General features: G+C 41.3%; 1 protein-coding gene across 3 annotated transcripts in view; it reads left to right on the top strand.

Annotated features, from left to right (window-relative positions):
• The window catches only part of PCGF5 (polycomb group ring finger 5), a 300,957-nt gene that overhangs the window by 160,112 nt on the left and 127,290 nt on the right, over positions 1 to 13,555 (top strand). For 2 of the 3 annotated variants that reach the window (XR_003942125.1, XM_030203048.1), the window contains exon 5: positions 4,561 to 4,620. The exons of the other annotated variant lie outside the window; for it this stretch is intronic. Coding sequence is in view for 1 of the 2 variants with exons in the window: in XM_030203048.1 (XP_030058908.1) it covers positions 4,561 to 4,620 (60 nt within the window). In the remaining variant the exon portion in view is untranslated. The remainder of the gene's footprint in view (positions 1 to 4,560; positions 4,621 to 13,555) is intronic. 3 annotated transcript variants of the gene reach the window in all.

Below are 13,555 nucleotides of genomic sequence, written 5' to 3'. Positions count from 1 at the left end.
TACCATAAAGTTGTATTCCCTTCATACCTTAAATTAGGTTTGGAGTGGATTACATTTAAGAATATAAGCAGTTCAATAAAACTGGGAGCTTATAAGTAAAATAGAAATACAATTTAACAATGAATTAAACTAAGAATAGATTTCTAAATAGACTACCTGCAAAACCTTAATAAAAAGCACATAGTAAATAAGATTAAATTAATCTAACCTGAAAGCACATACAGGTATTTTCTAAATAGAACTGCCTTAAAGGATTTACAGAAAAGCTCATAATAAGATAAGGAAATTACAAAAGTTGTCAAAGAATTCCAAATCTTTGTAGCCTAACAGGAGAATAAAGCTGCAAATTTTCTCTTGAAATGTAAGCCTTTATATGATGGAAAAGATAATCTTAGGTTATGGGTATCATATTTTGATGCCAGTGCATTGATCATTGAACACACAAATTGGATTTAGGCCCTTCAAAATTTTAAAAATAAAACAGCATAGTTTGAAAAGTATTCATGCTTCTACCGGTAACCAGTGGAATTTCTCATAACAAGGAGAAGCTCTGTCAAATTTTCTCAAACCACATATGAGACGAATTGCTGTATCCTGAGTAGTTCTTAATTTTCTTAGCAGATGTTTTACACAACCAAGATGTATAATGTGACAGTAGTCAAGTTTCCTCAAAACTAGAACTTGTACTAATAATTTTAATTTTGCTTGGGTGAAATATTTCTGTATAGGTTTTTTTTTAAAAGGCCATTTGTCTGAGACTCCCATGACAAATTATGATCTAACATAACTCCTAAGATTTTGAAGGACGATTCTAATTTATTTATTTTAGATCTGTAAGTTAGGCTATTTAATACTAAAGAACATGTTTGTATGAGGTGTGTGTATGTCCGATAAGAGAAATTTAGTTTTCTCATTGTTGAGTTTTAGGCGATTAAACATCCATGTAGATGTTTACAGGATCACGTATTCAACTTCATTTGCTAGTGGGATTAAGATCGTAATATCACCCGCATACATAAAAACTTTATAACCAGCTGCTTCTAATTGATATCCCTGTGAGGCCATGAGAACATTTAAAAAGGAGTGGGGAAAATGGGGAACCTTGAGGGACCATGCAAACTGCATTCTGTTGGCTCTGAAGTTCTTGGCCAGGCCCCTATTTGAGCCCCTAAGCACGCCATGCTTAAGAATGTATCTTTGAAGGTTGTGGTTTTGGTGGCTTTTGCTCAGCCATACACATTTTGGAGTTGCTCTTTCCTGCAAAGATCCCTATGTAGCCTTCTTATGTACATTACCTTCCTTTTTGTTGAAGGTGATATTACTTTTCCTCCTTAACTAGCCTTCTCTAAGAGTGGCCAAAGGAGTCATATGGGTTTTTTTCTTTCCTTGGAGGTCTGTGAAGTCTTGATTTGTTACTTGAAAGTGATAGATTCCTCTTGCAAGTTGGATCATGTTGTTCTGCACAGTGGTCTGCACAAAGGGCAAGCAGCCTCCAAAGAGGCTTTAACTCACTGGATCAAGGAAGGTATTGAGACAGCTTACCTGTTGAGCCATGAAGTGGTTCCATTGGCTTTACAGGCTCCAGTCCACTAGGGCACCCGCAACGATACTGGCTGAAGCTAGAGGTGGTGTTCAGAAACACATTTGCAGGGCAGTGACTTGGTCATTGTTATATTGGTTTAGAAAGCATTACAGACTGGATGTTCAGGCTCACGAAGACAGCGCCTATGGCAGGGTGATCTTTTAGGGATTCATGTCTTCCTTCCACATGGGTCAGTGAAGCTTGGTTACATCCCACTTGCCTGGACTGATCTAATCGGATGATCAGGAAGGTAAAATTCGTCTTACCTGTTTATTTCCTTTCTTTGAATTCTGCTAGACCGGTCTAAGTCTAGCCCGAAAGACTACAGACTGCTAGGATGTGCCTTTCGCTCCTTGGAGTTTAGGAAATCTAATCTAGTCAGTTATACTAGTAGAGATTGGTAGTAGTGTTGACCCCATATAGGGTTCCATTTGTTCATTCATTGGATTGTTTATCAGTTTGAATGGTTTAAAGTTCAGTTTCTGCTTTTGGTAAAAGTTATACTGAAAAGTTCCAGGACTGCATCATTCCTTACACTGGTGATTAAATCTCTGAAAGTCAGTATTCTCTGAATCCATTTGCTGATTAGGGAGCACAACACACTTGTCTAGACTGGGCTAGCAGGACTCCTAATTGCGGAAAAATACCTTCTTTTTCTTGTGTAAACCAACCATTACTAATACATAGGCATTCCTTTCAGCTACTCATCAGCCTCCAGAGTAGTCACCAAATCTCTCATAGTAGTGGCCATTCTCTTGCTCAAGTAGGGATATCTAGTCTTTCCATACCTCAGGGACTGACTTCTTTATGCTTCTTCAGGTGCCATAGACCTGATTAAAAACATCTTCCAAACACGCTAAGGTGAACATTAACAGTAAACTTAAAAGATTTAGAGGCCTGGTATGTGACACAGGGTCTGTTGGCATGGTATGTGGATGTTCAGTGATTTATTTATTTATTTTAGTCTTTTTGTAAAGACACTTTGAGCAGGATCTATTGCCTTAGGAACGAGGTTTATTACTGTCATGGTATATGAAAAGTTATAACCCATTTGGAGGCATTGCCCCTGAACAAAACAGTATGCTTCCTTCTATTGTCTAGGACTTATCAACTTGAGAAGTCAGTGCTTCAACCTATGAGCAACGTTCATTCATTTATAGGAGCTATTCTTAATAAAGTTCAGGTAAAAGTTTTTCTACTGCAAGAAGCATTCAGTAGTCCATGATAGACTTGTCCAGAGTCTACTTGCAGATTTAGATCATATGACCTTTTTTCAGGCCTTATCAATTTCCTATATGCGCTTGAAAAAGAAAAAGCCACAATGGAGGTCTCAAATTCTGATAGAATCGATATACGCTGCCTCTTTTTCTACCAGAATGTGTCAGTCAGTTTCACTTTGGACTATACTACAGTGATGGGTCTGAAAACCAAATGGTATCTCTTTTTGCATTACCAAATTATTACTCTGTCCTCATAACAAATGCTTCTCTCATCTCAGCTCTCATCTCACTTAAGGAACTGTTCACAGGACAAACTGCTCTAATCATTGGGTGCTCTGAGTAATATTGTATTCTCTCTGGGGGTTCATATGACTTCTTCAGGATCTTTCAGTGTTAATTCAAATGGGGAATCAAACTTCTATATTTTATGGAAACTAATAGGGAGGAATGGGTTCCCTTCGCACATGCTAGGAAGCAGCACAAATTTGGGACTTTGATTTCCAGCCATATACAGATGCTGCTTACATACCTAGGAGTCAGAACCAGATAAGACATGCTCAGCTCAGTTCTTCATATCAACGAGTGGTGTTGATAACAAAACCTACAGGACATTTTCCAGGCCTGAGAAACTCTACTTAAAAAAAACCTCGTCACCAGCAGCAAAAATACAAAACTACCTTTCTGTTGTTCAGTGTGCCCATCTCCAGATCAGCTGGCAAGGGATGCATTTGCGATAAACTGGATTTGGCCTCTTCTCTGTTTATCCTTCCATCCCTCTCATAGAATGGACCATGCACAAGTTTTAACAGAGGTCCAACACAATGATTCTTGTAGCACCATACTGGCTTTGTCAGAATGTTTTCTCTCCTATCAAAAGGCTCACAGTTCTTCCTCTGTACATGCTTCAAATATTTCCTTCAGTAATAATGCAGAACATGCGCTCCCTCCGACATCTAGTCTCCATTTACTATTCCAGATAGCATGGGAATTGAGCAGTGTTCAATCTGCCCTGGGTCTTCCAATGTTTTGGTGACAGCAAGGAAGCCTTCCACCAGGTGTACCTTTGGTTTAAAATATCAGAGATTTTCCCATGTGGTGGTTCACTAATGGTCATTAGCCTACTCAGTGACCTCTTAAATTCCATACTGCACTACTTGAATCATTTCTATCAACTTGAGGCTGCAGACATCCTCCATCAAAGTACATCTCTTGCATGCTCAGCATATCCAGCCTTCCAGTTTAACCATATTTAATGTTGATTCACGAAGGCCACCATGTGAAACCACCATTTCAGAAGCCTCTTGTCATGGGACATCAATGTCTCCTTATTTCTTTCATGAAGCTGCTTTTTGAGCCAATAGAATCTGCTTCACTCGAGCATATTATCTTGGAAAGGGTTTGACTAGAAATGCTCTTACATAAATTTGCACCTGCTTCAGGGCAGGTGCAAATACGTGTATGCACTCTTTTCATATATGCATGTATTTTAAAAAGCATGTGTGTGCATCATAACTCCACCCAATCTACACTTTCATGAATATCATTAAAAGGAGGTGAGTTTCCTGTACAATTTTTGTAACAGACATTTTCCACCTTTAGAACATTCTTTACATGTGGAACCGGCTTTATAAAATTACCCCCATTGTGTCTGCAGGAGAAAACTTAGTATATCTGATCCTTTATGAATTAAAAAGGCACTTTTCTTTCTATTTCCTTATGTAATCATTTGTGTCACAGAGGCTTTGTTTTGTTAATTAGAGGAACAACGACGTGAAAGTGAATTCTGGAAACGAAATAAACCTCAAGAAATTGGAGCAGGTAGGTACATGTGAAACTCTACACACAAGTTTTGCTCTTTTTTTTTTTTTTTCTGGTTTTTCTTTTTCACATTTTGGTTCAGGAACAGGCTAGAAGTGTTACATGATATACATTATTCCATATTGAGTATTGTTCATTTTGAAATCCAGTGCACCATTTATGTGAGGTTCTTGCTAGCTTCTGTTGTACACTTCTCAATATTAGCGATTTCTATTATAATTTTTAAAACCTTTTTTGTGAAAAGAAGTTGCTTCAGCCTTTTGGATAGATTATCTTCTGTTATGTCTAACAAGCTGTTCAGTGGGAGGGTGTCAAAATTAGTTATGACAAATAGTGTCAAAACTGTTCAAAAGCACTAAACAAATGAAGTATGTAGATTGAAATGGTAGTCTCTGAAAAGAACAGCGCTTGGAGTTGAGAGATCACTACTGAGCTGCTAAGAGGAAGGACATTGTCAAAATCTTCTGTATTATACCTGATCGTGTTTTAGCTGTTTCAACAGAAGTATGTACTAACACACTATAAGGTACAAATAATTTGAAAAAAAAAATCATTTTTGGACTTTTCTTTGTTCAGTTATACTGCCATTCCTATGAAGACTGTTATGCTTTAGGAGTAGCTTTACTACCTTTATCTGCTAGGATACATCAGATGTGTGTCTCCTGAAGAATTTACTTAGAAGAAGATGTTACTAGGATAGGTGGAGCTCGAACTCGCTCTAAAACTTATGTTGCTAAATGAAATTTCTTTTAATAATGGAAGAGCTAGTATTCCTCAGAAAATCCTGGACTGTTCTTGATCTTGTATTACCACATTTCCTCCTTTGGGACTGATGGAGTAGACTGAACCCGAAAGATGGTATCCTTCCCAGAGTGCTGAAAACACTAAAAAATGAGATTGCATGCTTATTAGCAAGGCTCAACAAATTTCAGAAGCCAGGTCGCCACAGGGACTAGATATTTCTGTCTTCACACTTGGGATTTTCATATCTCTCTTGTTTTTTCCTTTTTGCTGTGGCTGTTGTTACAAACACTGCCAGGGCAGGAACTTTCTCCTCCGTGCACTGCTCTGTGCAAGTCTGAGCCATATGGTGCAGGAACTCTCAAGTTGATCTCAAGTCTCACGAGACCAGCACAAGAGTTCTTGCACCGTGTGGCTCAGACTTGCAGGGAGGAAGAAGTACCTACTCTGGCAGCTGCCACAACAGCAGAGTAATGATTAGTAGTAGCTCTGAGGACTAACTGGAGGGAAGGAGGGAAGGCTGGTGTGCTAGGGGGGAGGTGTGATTGACTGGCGTGCTGGGGTCAGAGTAGGGGCCAGGGAGAAGACTGAATGGCCTATTTGGTTGCAAAGGCTAGCTGGAGAGTAGAAGTTGGAGATGGCTAATTTATGAGGGGAGGGAGACTAGTGGGGAGGAACAAGCTAAAAGACTGGGTGAAACTAAAATGGGGGAAGGAGAGAGAGAGACTTGGCAGGGAGGGAAGCTGTTGGTTGTATATTTCTGCCAGTGGCCTGCAGGGTGCATTATGGGCTTGATGTGGAGAAGAAATGGGAAAATATCCTTATCAAATCAGGCCCTAAAGGAACTGTGGTAGACCTCAGATTACTTCCTCCCCACCCCTTCACTTCAGTGGGAACAGCATGGTGGCCATGTTGGGGGGGGGGGGGGGGTCTTAGCCACAATTTCTTAAATCCAAAGAAAATTTGTCAAGGATTCTCAATAGTAATTTGTAAACTGTCATTAATATCATCTGAACATTGGAGGGTAGCCAGTGTAATGCCAGTTTTTAAAAAGGGTTTGTGTGAACCAGGAAACTACAGACCTATTGGTGCTGGACAAAATGATAGAAACTATTATAAAGAACAGACTTACTTAACATATAGATATGGTTTAATGGGACAAATTCAACATGGATTTAGGCAAGTAGTCTTGCCTCATCAGTCTGCTGCATAGTAACATAGTAGATGATTTCAGATAATGACATGCACGGTCCATCCAATCTGCCTAATAAGGTAAACTCATAGCATGTGTTGCAATATAACATATATATTCTTGATCTGTCCTTGCCATTTTCAGGGCACGGACTGTAGAAGTCTTCCTGGCACTGGCCTTATTTCCCAATTACTGGAGTTACCACCTAAGCCTTCTTGCATTCCCTTTTGTTGACATTATTCACTTTTACAGGGTGCCTGCATTCTTTCTTCTCTGTAGTTTAACCACGTGCTTTTTGCAAACTACCCCAGTTCACTGGGGGCATAGGCCTCCCACCCCTTGGCTTTTACCTCATCATTCACACGAATGACACCTATGTCCTCTCCCCCTGACGGCCCGCCGAGTCCCTCCCCCTTGCCCCCTCTATGGCACATTAAACATTGACCTTCTTAATGTATGCTGCCTGAGGAATAAATGCTTTCTCATCCACAACCTAATCCTTGCACAGAAATTGGAATTGCTTTGCCTTACAGAAACTTGGATTTCTGAGGTGGACGCGTCCTGTGTTAACCAGGCAACCCCAACTGCCTATCGCTATTATCTTGCCAATAGGCCTAACAGCCATGGTGAAGGTCTTGCTGTCATTTATTCTTCTAACCTTGATATCTTAGGTTTTTCACCTCTGGCTTCCAGCTGCCTCTGGAAACCTTTCAATTTCTCTTGCCCTTAGCACCACCTATGCATTTCCTTCTTCTTTACCTCCCGTCACTGCCCACACCTTCTTCTTTCCAGCTGCTGCAAACCTACTCACTGACTACTACACCTCATGTGCACTCACCTGCACTTGGAGACTTTAACATATGTCAATAATCCTGCTTCCCATTTCTGTCTGGATTTCTCTATGCTTCTTTCTGATTTGAGGCTAATTCACCACGTGGAAGGACCTACTCACTCTGGGGGGTCATACCCTGGACTTCAGCTACCTGTACTCCTTTCTTTAGTACTGTCTCCTCTCTTTCGCTTTCCTGGATGGATCATTCCCTCATTTCCTTTACCTATGTTCTACAAAGGAACTAGAGTCACCCCATTAACTTGACTTTTCTTTATAGAGATACTAGTGACCTCTCTTCAGAGTTCCTTTACCTTCCCTTCCTTCAGCAAACTTTCACTGACAAATCAAGTGTTCTCCAGGAACACTGAATTATTCTCTGCCTTTCATTCCTTGGCCCACTAGTCTCATGCACTATCAGGACCTCTCTTACACCCCAAGCAAAATGGTATACCACAGAATTGTGCCAAATGAAGCAACAGCTTCATCAAGCAGAACGTAAATGGTGCCACAGCCCCACCATATCCCACCTTAACATCTACAGCTCTCTGGTGCGATCCTATAAAACTGCCGTACTATTCCGTAAAAAGGAATATTACACATCGCAAATCATGAGAGCCCCCACATCAGCTACACTCTACAAAATCCTTCAGTCACTTGCCACTTTCACTACACCTCAGGACTCTTCTGCTGTTGCATCACGTGCTTGTACCCAGACAAGGTATTTTGAAGTCAAAGTATCACAGTTGCCTCCTTTTGCTCTGTCACCACAGCCCCTACTGGCACCCACGTTTCCCTGTTCGTCTGTCTCCCAGAGTGTTGTGGCTTCCGTTGCCGTTGTTCAGTCCGAAATGTTATCTTTTACTCTCCCTTCTCTGCCTGAACTAAATAGGCTTACTCAGTCCCAAAGACCTACTACAGTGCCCCATGACCCTACCCTTCCATCTTTGTTAAACGTTTCCTACCTGCATTTATTCCCGACATTCATTCTATGGTCACCCTTAGTCTCTCCATGGGAATAGTTCCAGTTGATGCCTGGAGCTCAGCGTATGTCTGTCCTAAGCTTATGGACCCAACATATTCCTTAAGCAACCCTGCTAACTACTGCCCGATAGCTAACCTCCCATTTCTAGCCAAGCTCACTGAAACAATAGTTCACTAGCAAATCACAGAACTTATCTCCAAAAACCAGATGCTGCATCCACTCCAAACTGGCTTCTGCCCAAATCATAGTGGAGTGGAGGAGTGGCCTAGTGGTTAGCGCACCGGTCTTGCAATCCAGAGGTGGCCGGTTCAAATACCGCTGCTGCTCCTTGTGATCTTGGGCAAATCACTTAACCCTCCATTGCCTCAGGTACAAACTTAGATTGTGAACCCTCCTGGGACAGAGAAATATCCAGTGTACCTGAATGTAACTCACCTTGAGCTACTACTGAAAAAGGTGTGAGCAAAATCTAAATAAATAAAAATAAGCTCTGCGTTTTTTTTTTTATTATTTTTTTTTCTTTTGCTTCCATTCTAGGAATTCTTTGTGATTATCCTATACATTTTTGAATTATGTTACTGTTTTCTTCACCACCACCTCCCAGGGACAGCATTCCAGGCATCCATCTCCCTCTCTGTGAAAAAGTACTTCCTGACATTACTCCTAAGTCATTGCTGCCGCCCCCCTCCCCACCCCACCTCTTTTTTTTTTTTTTTTTTTAAATTAAGAAATCATGTTTGAGTATCCTGCAAAATTAATGAAACTAATACTTGTCTCATGGAACAAACAACTTGAACTGATAGTACAGAAATAATATAACCATAAGCATTGGCAATACAGTTTATAGACAATGATAAACAGCATACAACATTATAGCCCACAGTGTACTCTAGTCTGCAAGTCATGGATCTCTCGCAATGCCAAGCTCAGTTAAGAGAAAATAATATTCACACAACAGTTCTAACTAAACGTAACCATGAAATAGTTCAGCACTAAAGGAAAAGATACGTAGTGCTATTGCATCATGCACAAATGACATAAATTATCAATGATTAGAAACCGTCAAACAAAAGTTTTCCTTTTTTACAAAACCAAAGTCTTAGTCTGTTATCTAAGAAGCTGTTAAACTATTAATCCCCCTCCCCCCAAGGATCTGGCATGGAAGAAACAAAACATAAATTTGTCTCTAGTTAACAGAAAACCACTGATAAATAAAGGAATACTTATCTGCTTAATAGCAAACTATGATCTTTGTGTGGAAGAGTCAGCCAAAAGGATACCCATATATCCTGTAATCTCTGCCACCTGTGACTATGACTATTAGCGTGACCTACCTCTCTATGCTCTATAAAGACAGCAGATTCCTCCAGTGGGCTATGGTAGACATGTCCCTCCCTCTCCAATGCATGAGAATAGTTTTCTTCCCAAGTACCAGAGCTTTACTTAAAAATAATTGCTAACCCTCCAACAGCAAAGCAAGCTCTGCTCCTTCTTGGAACAAAATATTGATTGACTGGAAAGCTATGCTATGTCCTACCATAGATTGAAGAGATAATCCAGACCTGCCCCCAAAATTCTGTATGAACAGTGCCAGAACATGTAGTCTTATGATGGGCACACTTTAAGCAGCCACCATTAGTACCAAACTGCTTTGAATACTTTCCAAGGAGAAACATTCACTCTTAAACACTTAAGAACATAAAATTTTACTTATTTTCTCCTGGGCCAATCCATTCTAATTTAGATGGCAATCAAGTGGCAGTATTTTGTGTTAACAAACAGGAAGGTGCCGGGTCCTTTCAACTAGGTTGAGAAGTAGCAAGAATTTGGAACTTTGTGATTTTCAGTCAGTTGTATTTACAGTTCATTTTATTTGATATACCACTTGGCTTAAAAACAGTAACACAATGGTGTGCAATAGTAACATAAACAGAAAAAGAAAAGAACTCCAAAAAATTAGATGGAAAGCAAATACTCTCAAGGACAAACATCCCAATAGAATACCAAATTAAAATATTAAATCAGTAAAAAAAAAAAAAAGCAGAAACTAACGCCAATTCATAATCATTGCTGACTCCCCACAGAGGTCTCACCAAATGCAGCAGAAAAATAATAGGCCTTTGAGAATAGCTTAAAAATAGACCCCCTCAGTTCTCACTGCCAGATTTGAAAAGGCTCCCGCCCTCATGACTTTCCAGTGTGCTCTAGTTAATGAAGGAACTTGCTGTTGCACAGCTTTTTCAGAACGCAGTGTTCTCCCTGAAACATGGGTTCCATTGAATCCAGGTACTTGTGGGTTGTGTCCATCTACCAGCAGGTGGAAATAGAGAGCACTGAGTTGCACAGCCTTATGGCATGGAATGCTCCCTAGTCAGTGAGTATTCTCTATCTCCAGCAAGGCGGATGGACGGTCTCTCATGAGCTCCTGGTCTCATCTGTTGCCAGCTCCTGTTCTGGGTTTCTCAGTTCAGTAGAGCTTTGGGTTGTGCAACTGAGCGGTGCTGCCTTTAGGGGGTACACCTGGTGAACCCAGGTCCCTACCTCATCCTTTTGCCATTTCCTGCCCTATCTCCATTCTCCTTCCTCCATCTGGTTAAAAAGTACTTAAAGCATGGATTTGGAGGTGCAGGTGCTGTTATCCATGGGCTCCAGGAGGGATACTGGTGCGTCCAATATCAGGGTTGATAATGGAGAGGGTAGCAGCTTCTTCAAGACTACATATCACAGCTGGCAGGCCACCTGTTGACTCCCTGGGGCGAGGGTTTTTTTTTTTTTTTTTTAAATTCTCCCCTTCTCCCTCCTTCAGGGGATGCCTTCCTTGTCTTTAATTTTTCTCCTCATTGGGGTGACAGCACTGGTTGTGCTTGTGCAGTGTCTTTGTCGCAAGTTCATGTAGTAGTGATCTTGCGGTATGGCCACCAGCGCTTTGATGCCTGAGGCATGTTTCCCCAGTCTCCCTGCCCTTTTTGGGGACCGGGGGATAGGGGAACCCTCTCTCCTGGCTTCCAGAGCGTTCTCAGGTTCTCTTCCTTCCACAGGAGTTTACTGTCCTGTTGAATTTGACTTTGTACTTGCATGTTGTAAAAAAAAAAAAAGACAATCCAATTATCCCAGGCTGGGTTGTTTCTCTTTAAGATGGTGTGACGGTGCTTTTAGACACACCACAGTTTTTTCAGGAAGGTGGCTGATGTCACTGTCTAGCTCACAGGTAGGAGATGGTACTCCTTGCTCTTTCTTGGGGGCGATTTTTGCTTCGCTGCTTACCTTGGCATGGATGGATCAGCTCTTTTCATGCAATGGTTCTAACGTTCCAAGTGTTGGTTTCCTCAGCAGCTTGTTGCAAGTCTGGCACCCTGTTGCTGGCATAGCCTCTTCCGTGCTAGATCTGGCACTGCTTTCTCAGTGGCAATGCTCTTGCGTCTCGGTATGTTTCGGTTTTCCTGCTGATTGTGGCTAGCGTAGGGTGAACTTGGTGCTTCACAGGTTTCTAATTCTGGACCCACTGCTGTGAGCTGGCCATGAATGCATGGTTCCACTCAGCTATATACTCTTCACCAAATTGGAGATAGTATTTCTCCCATCTCAGTGTAATTAAACTCTGGGATTCTTTCCCAGAGAATGTAGTTTATGCAGTTAGCGTAGCGAGTTTTGATGAAGTTTTGGACTTCTTCCTAGCAGAAGAGTCCATCAGTCATTCTTGAGATGCACTTGAGGAATATCCTATGCTTATTTGTAGGGTAACCAATTTAAAATGTATGGTGCTATTTTGCGATCTTGCCAGATGCTTGTACCATGGCTTTGCCACTGTTGGAAACAGGATACTGGGATAGAGGAACCTATGGTCGGTTCCAGTGTGGCATTATTTATGTTCGGGCCTGATTGGCTCTCAACTACTCTGGCTAGCACCTTCTGTACCCATTCCAGCCGGTTCAAGTGAACATGTCACTTCAGCCATCTCTTATCTCTCTAGGCAAGATGTTAGCTCTGGCTTAGGATTTGGGCATCTGATGGTACTCTCTCACTTTGGACGAACTACCCTTTCGAGGTGGGCTCTTGTTTGGAGGCGATCTAGAGAGGTTGGTTTGAATTCTACAGTACTCCATGTCTCTTGTACTCCGTGTCTGAGGGACAACGAATGGGTCTCAGGATTCTAGTACTGCTTCTCAGTCTTGTTTTAGCCTTCGAGGGCTCTAGTCCTCCTGGCCAGACTGGCCTAAGGGACAGGATCCTCTCTTTGACAGCTTTCTGGAGTACTCTCATTTACATTGTGTTCAGGCTAAGGGTAATGCCTTCCCCTGAGTTTCAGCTTCAACGAGTTCTCCGCATCTTTACGGTCTCCGTGTCACTCGGGCCATGTGGATGTCTGGTATAACTGCAGTCCAAGCAGGGGGTGTTCTGGCCTCTCTAGATCTCTAAGAAGCAGGGTTTTATTTCCCAGTTTTCCCTTTCATGGTTTTGTTCTCTGATTTCCGATTCTTGGAAGGATGTTGCTGGATAAGGGAGTCAAATTTTATTTATTTATTGCATTTGTATCCCACATTTTCCCACCTCTTTGCAGGCTCAATGTGGCTTACAATACATCGTGAATAATGGAAGTATATTAGAAAATAGATAATTAGTATTACAGCAGGATTTTTGGTGACATGGTAGTAATATAACAAGCATATATTGTAAAACAGTTCTGACTATATGTGGGGGAGTTGTGTATATTCACATTGGTTGATTGTTGAGGTATTCCATGTTAGAGATGGGTCTTCAGTAGTTTGCGGAAGTCCGTTAGTTCGTAGATCATTTTTAAGTTGCGCGGCAATGCGTTCCATAACTGTGCGCTCAAGTAGGTAAAGTTTGACGCATGCATTAGTTTGTATTTTAGAACTTTGCAGTTAGGAAAGTGCAGGTTAAGGAATGTGCGGGATGATCTTTTGGCATTCCTAGGTGGTAGGTCTATCAGGTCTGACATGTAGGCTGGTGCATCTCCGTGAATGATTTTGTGGACTAAGGAGCATATTTTGAACGTGATTCACTCTTTAAGTGATCTCTAAGAAGCAGGGTTTTATTTTCCAGTTTTCCCTTTCATGGTTTTGTTCTCTGATTTCCAATTCTTGGAAGGATGTTGCCGGATAAAGGAGTCAAATTTGCTTCCGGATGTTGGACACACAAATATAAAGGCAGATATATCATATGGACT

This window comes from Microcaecilia unicolor, chromosome 5 (genome assembly GCF_901765095.1).
Source record: "Microcaecilia unicolor chromosome 5, aMicUni1.1, whole genome shotgun sequence".
Classification (NCBI taxonomy): domain Eukaryota; kingdom Metazoa; phylum Chordata; class Amphibia; order Gymnophiona; family Siphonopidae; genus Microcaecilia; species Microcaecilia unicolor.
This window is presented reverse-complemented; position numbering and strand designations above follow the sequence as displayed.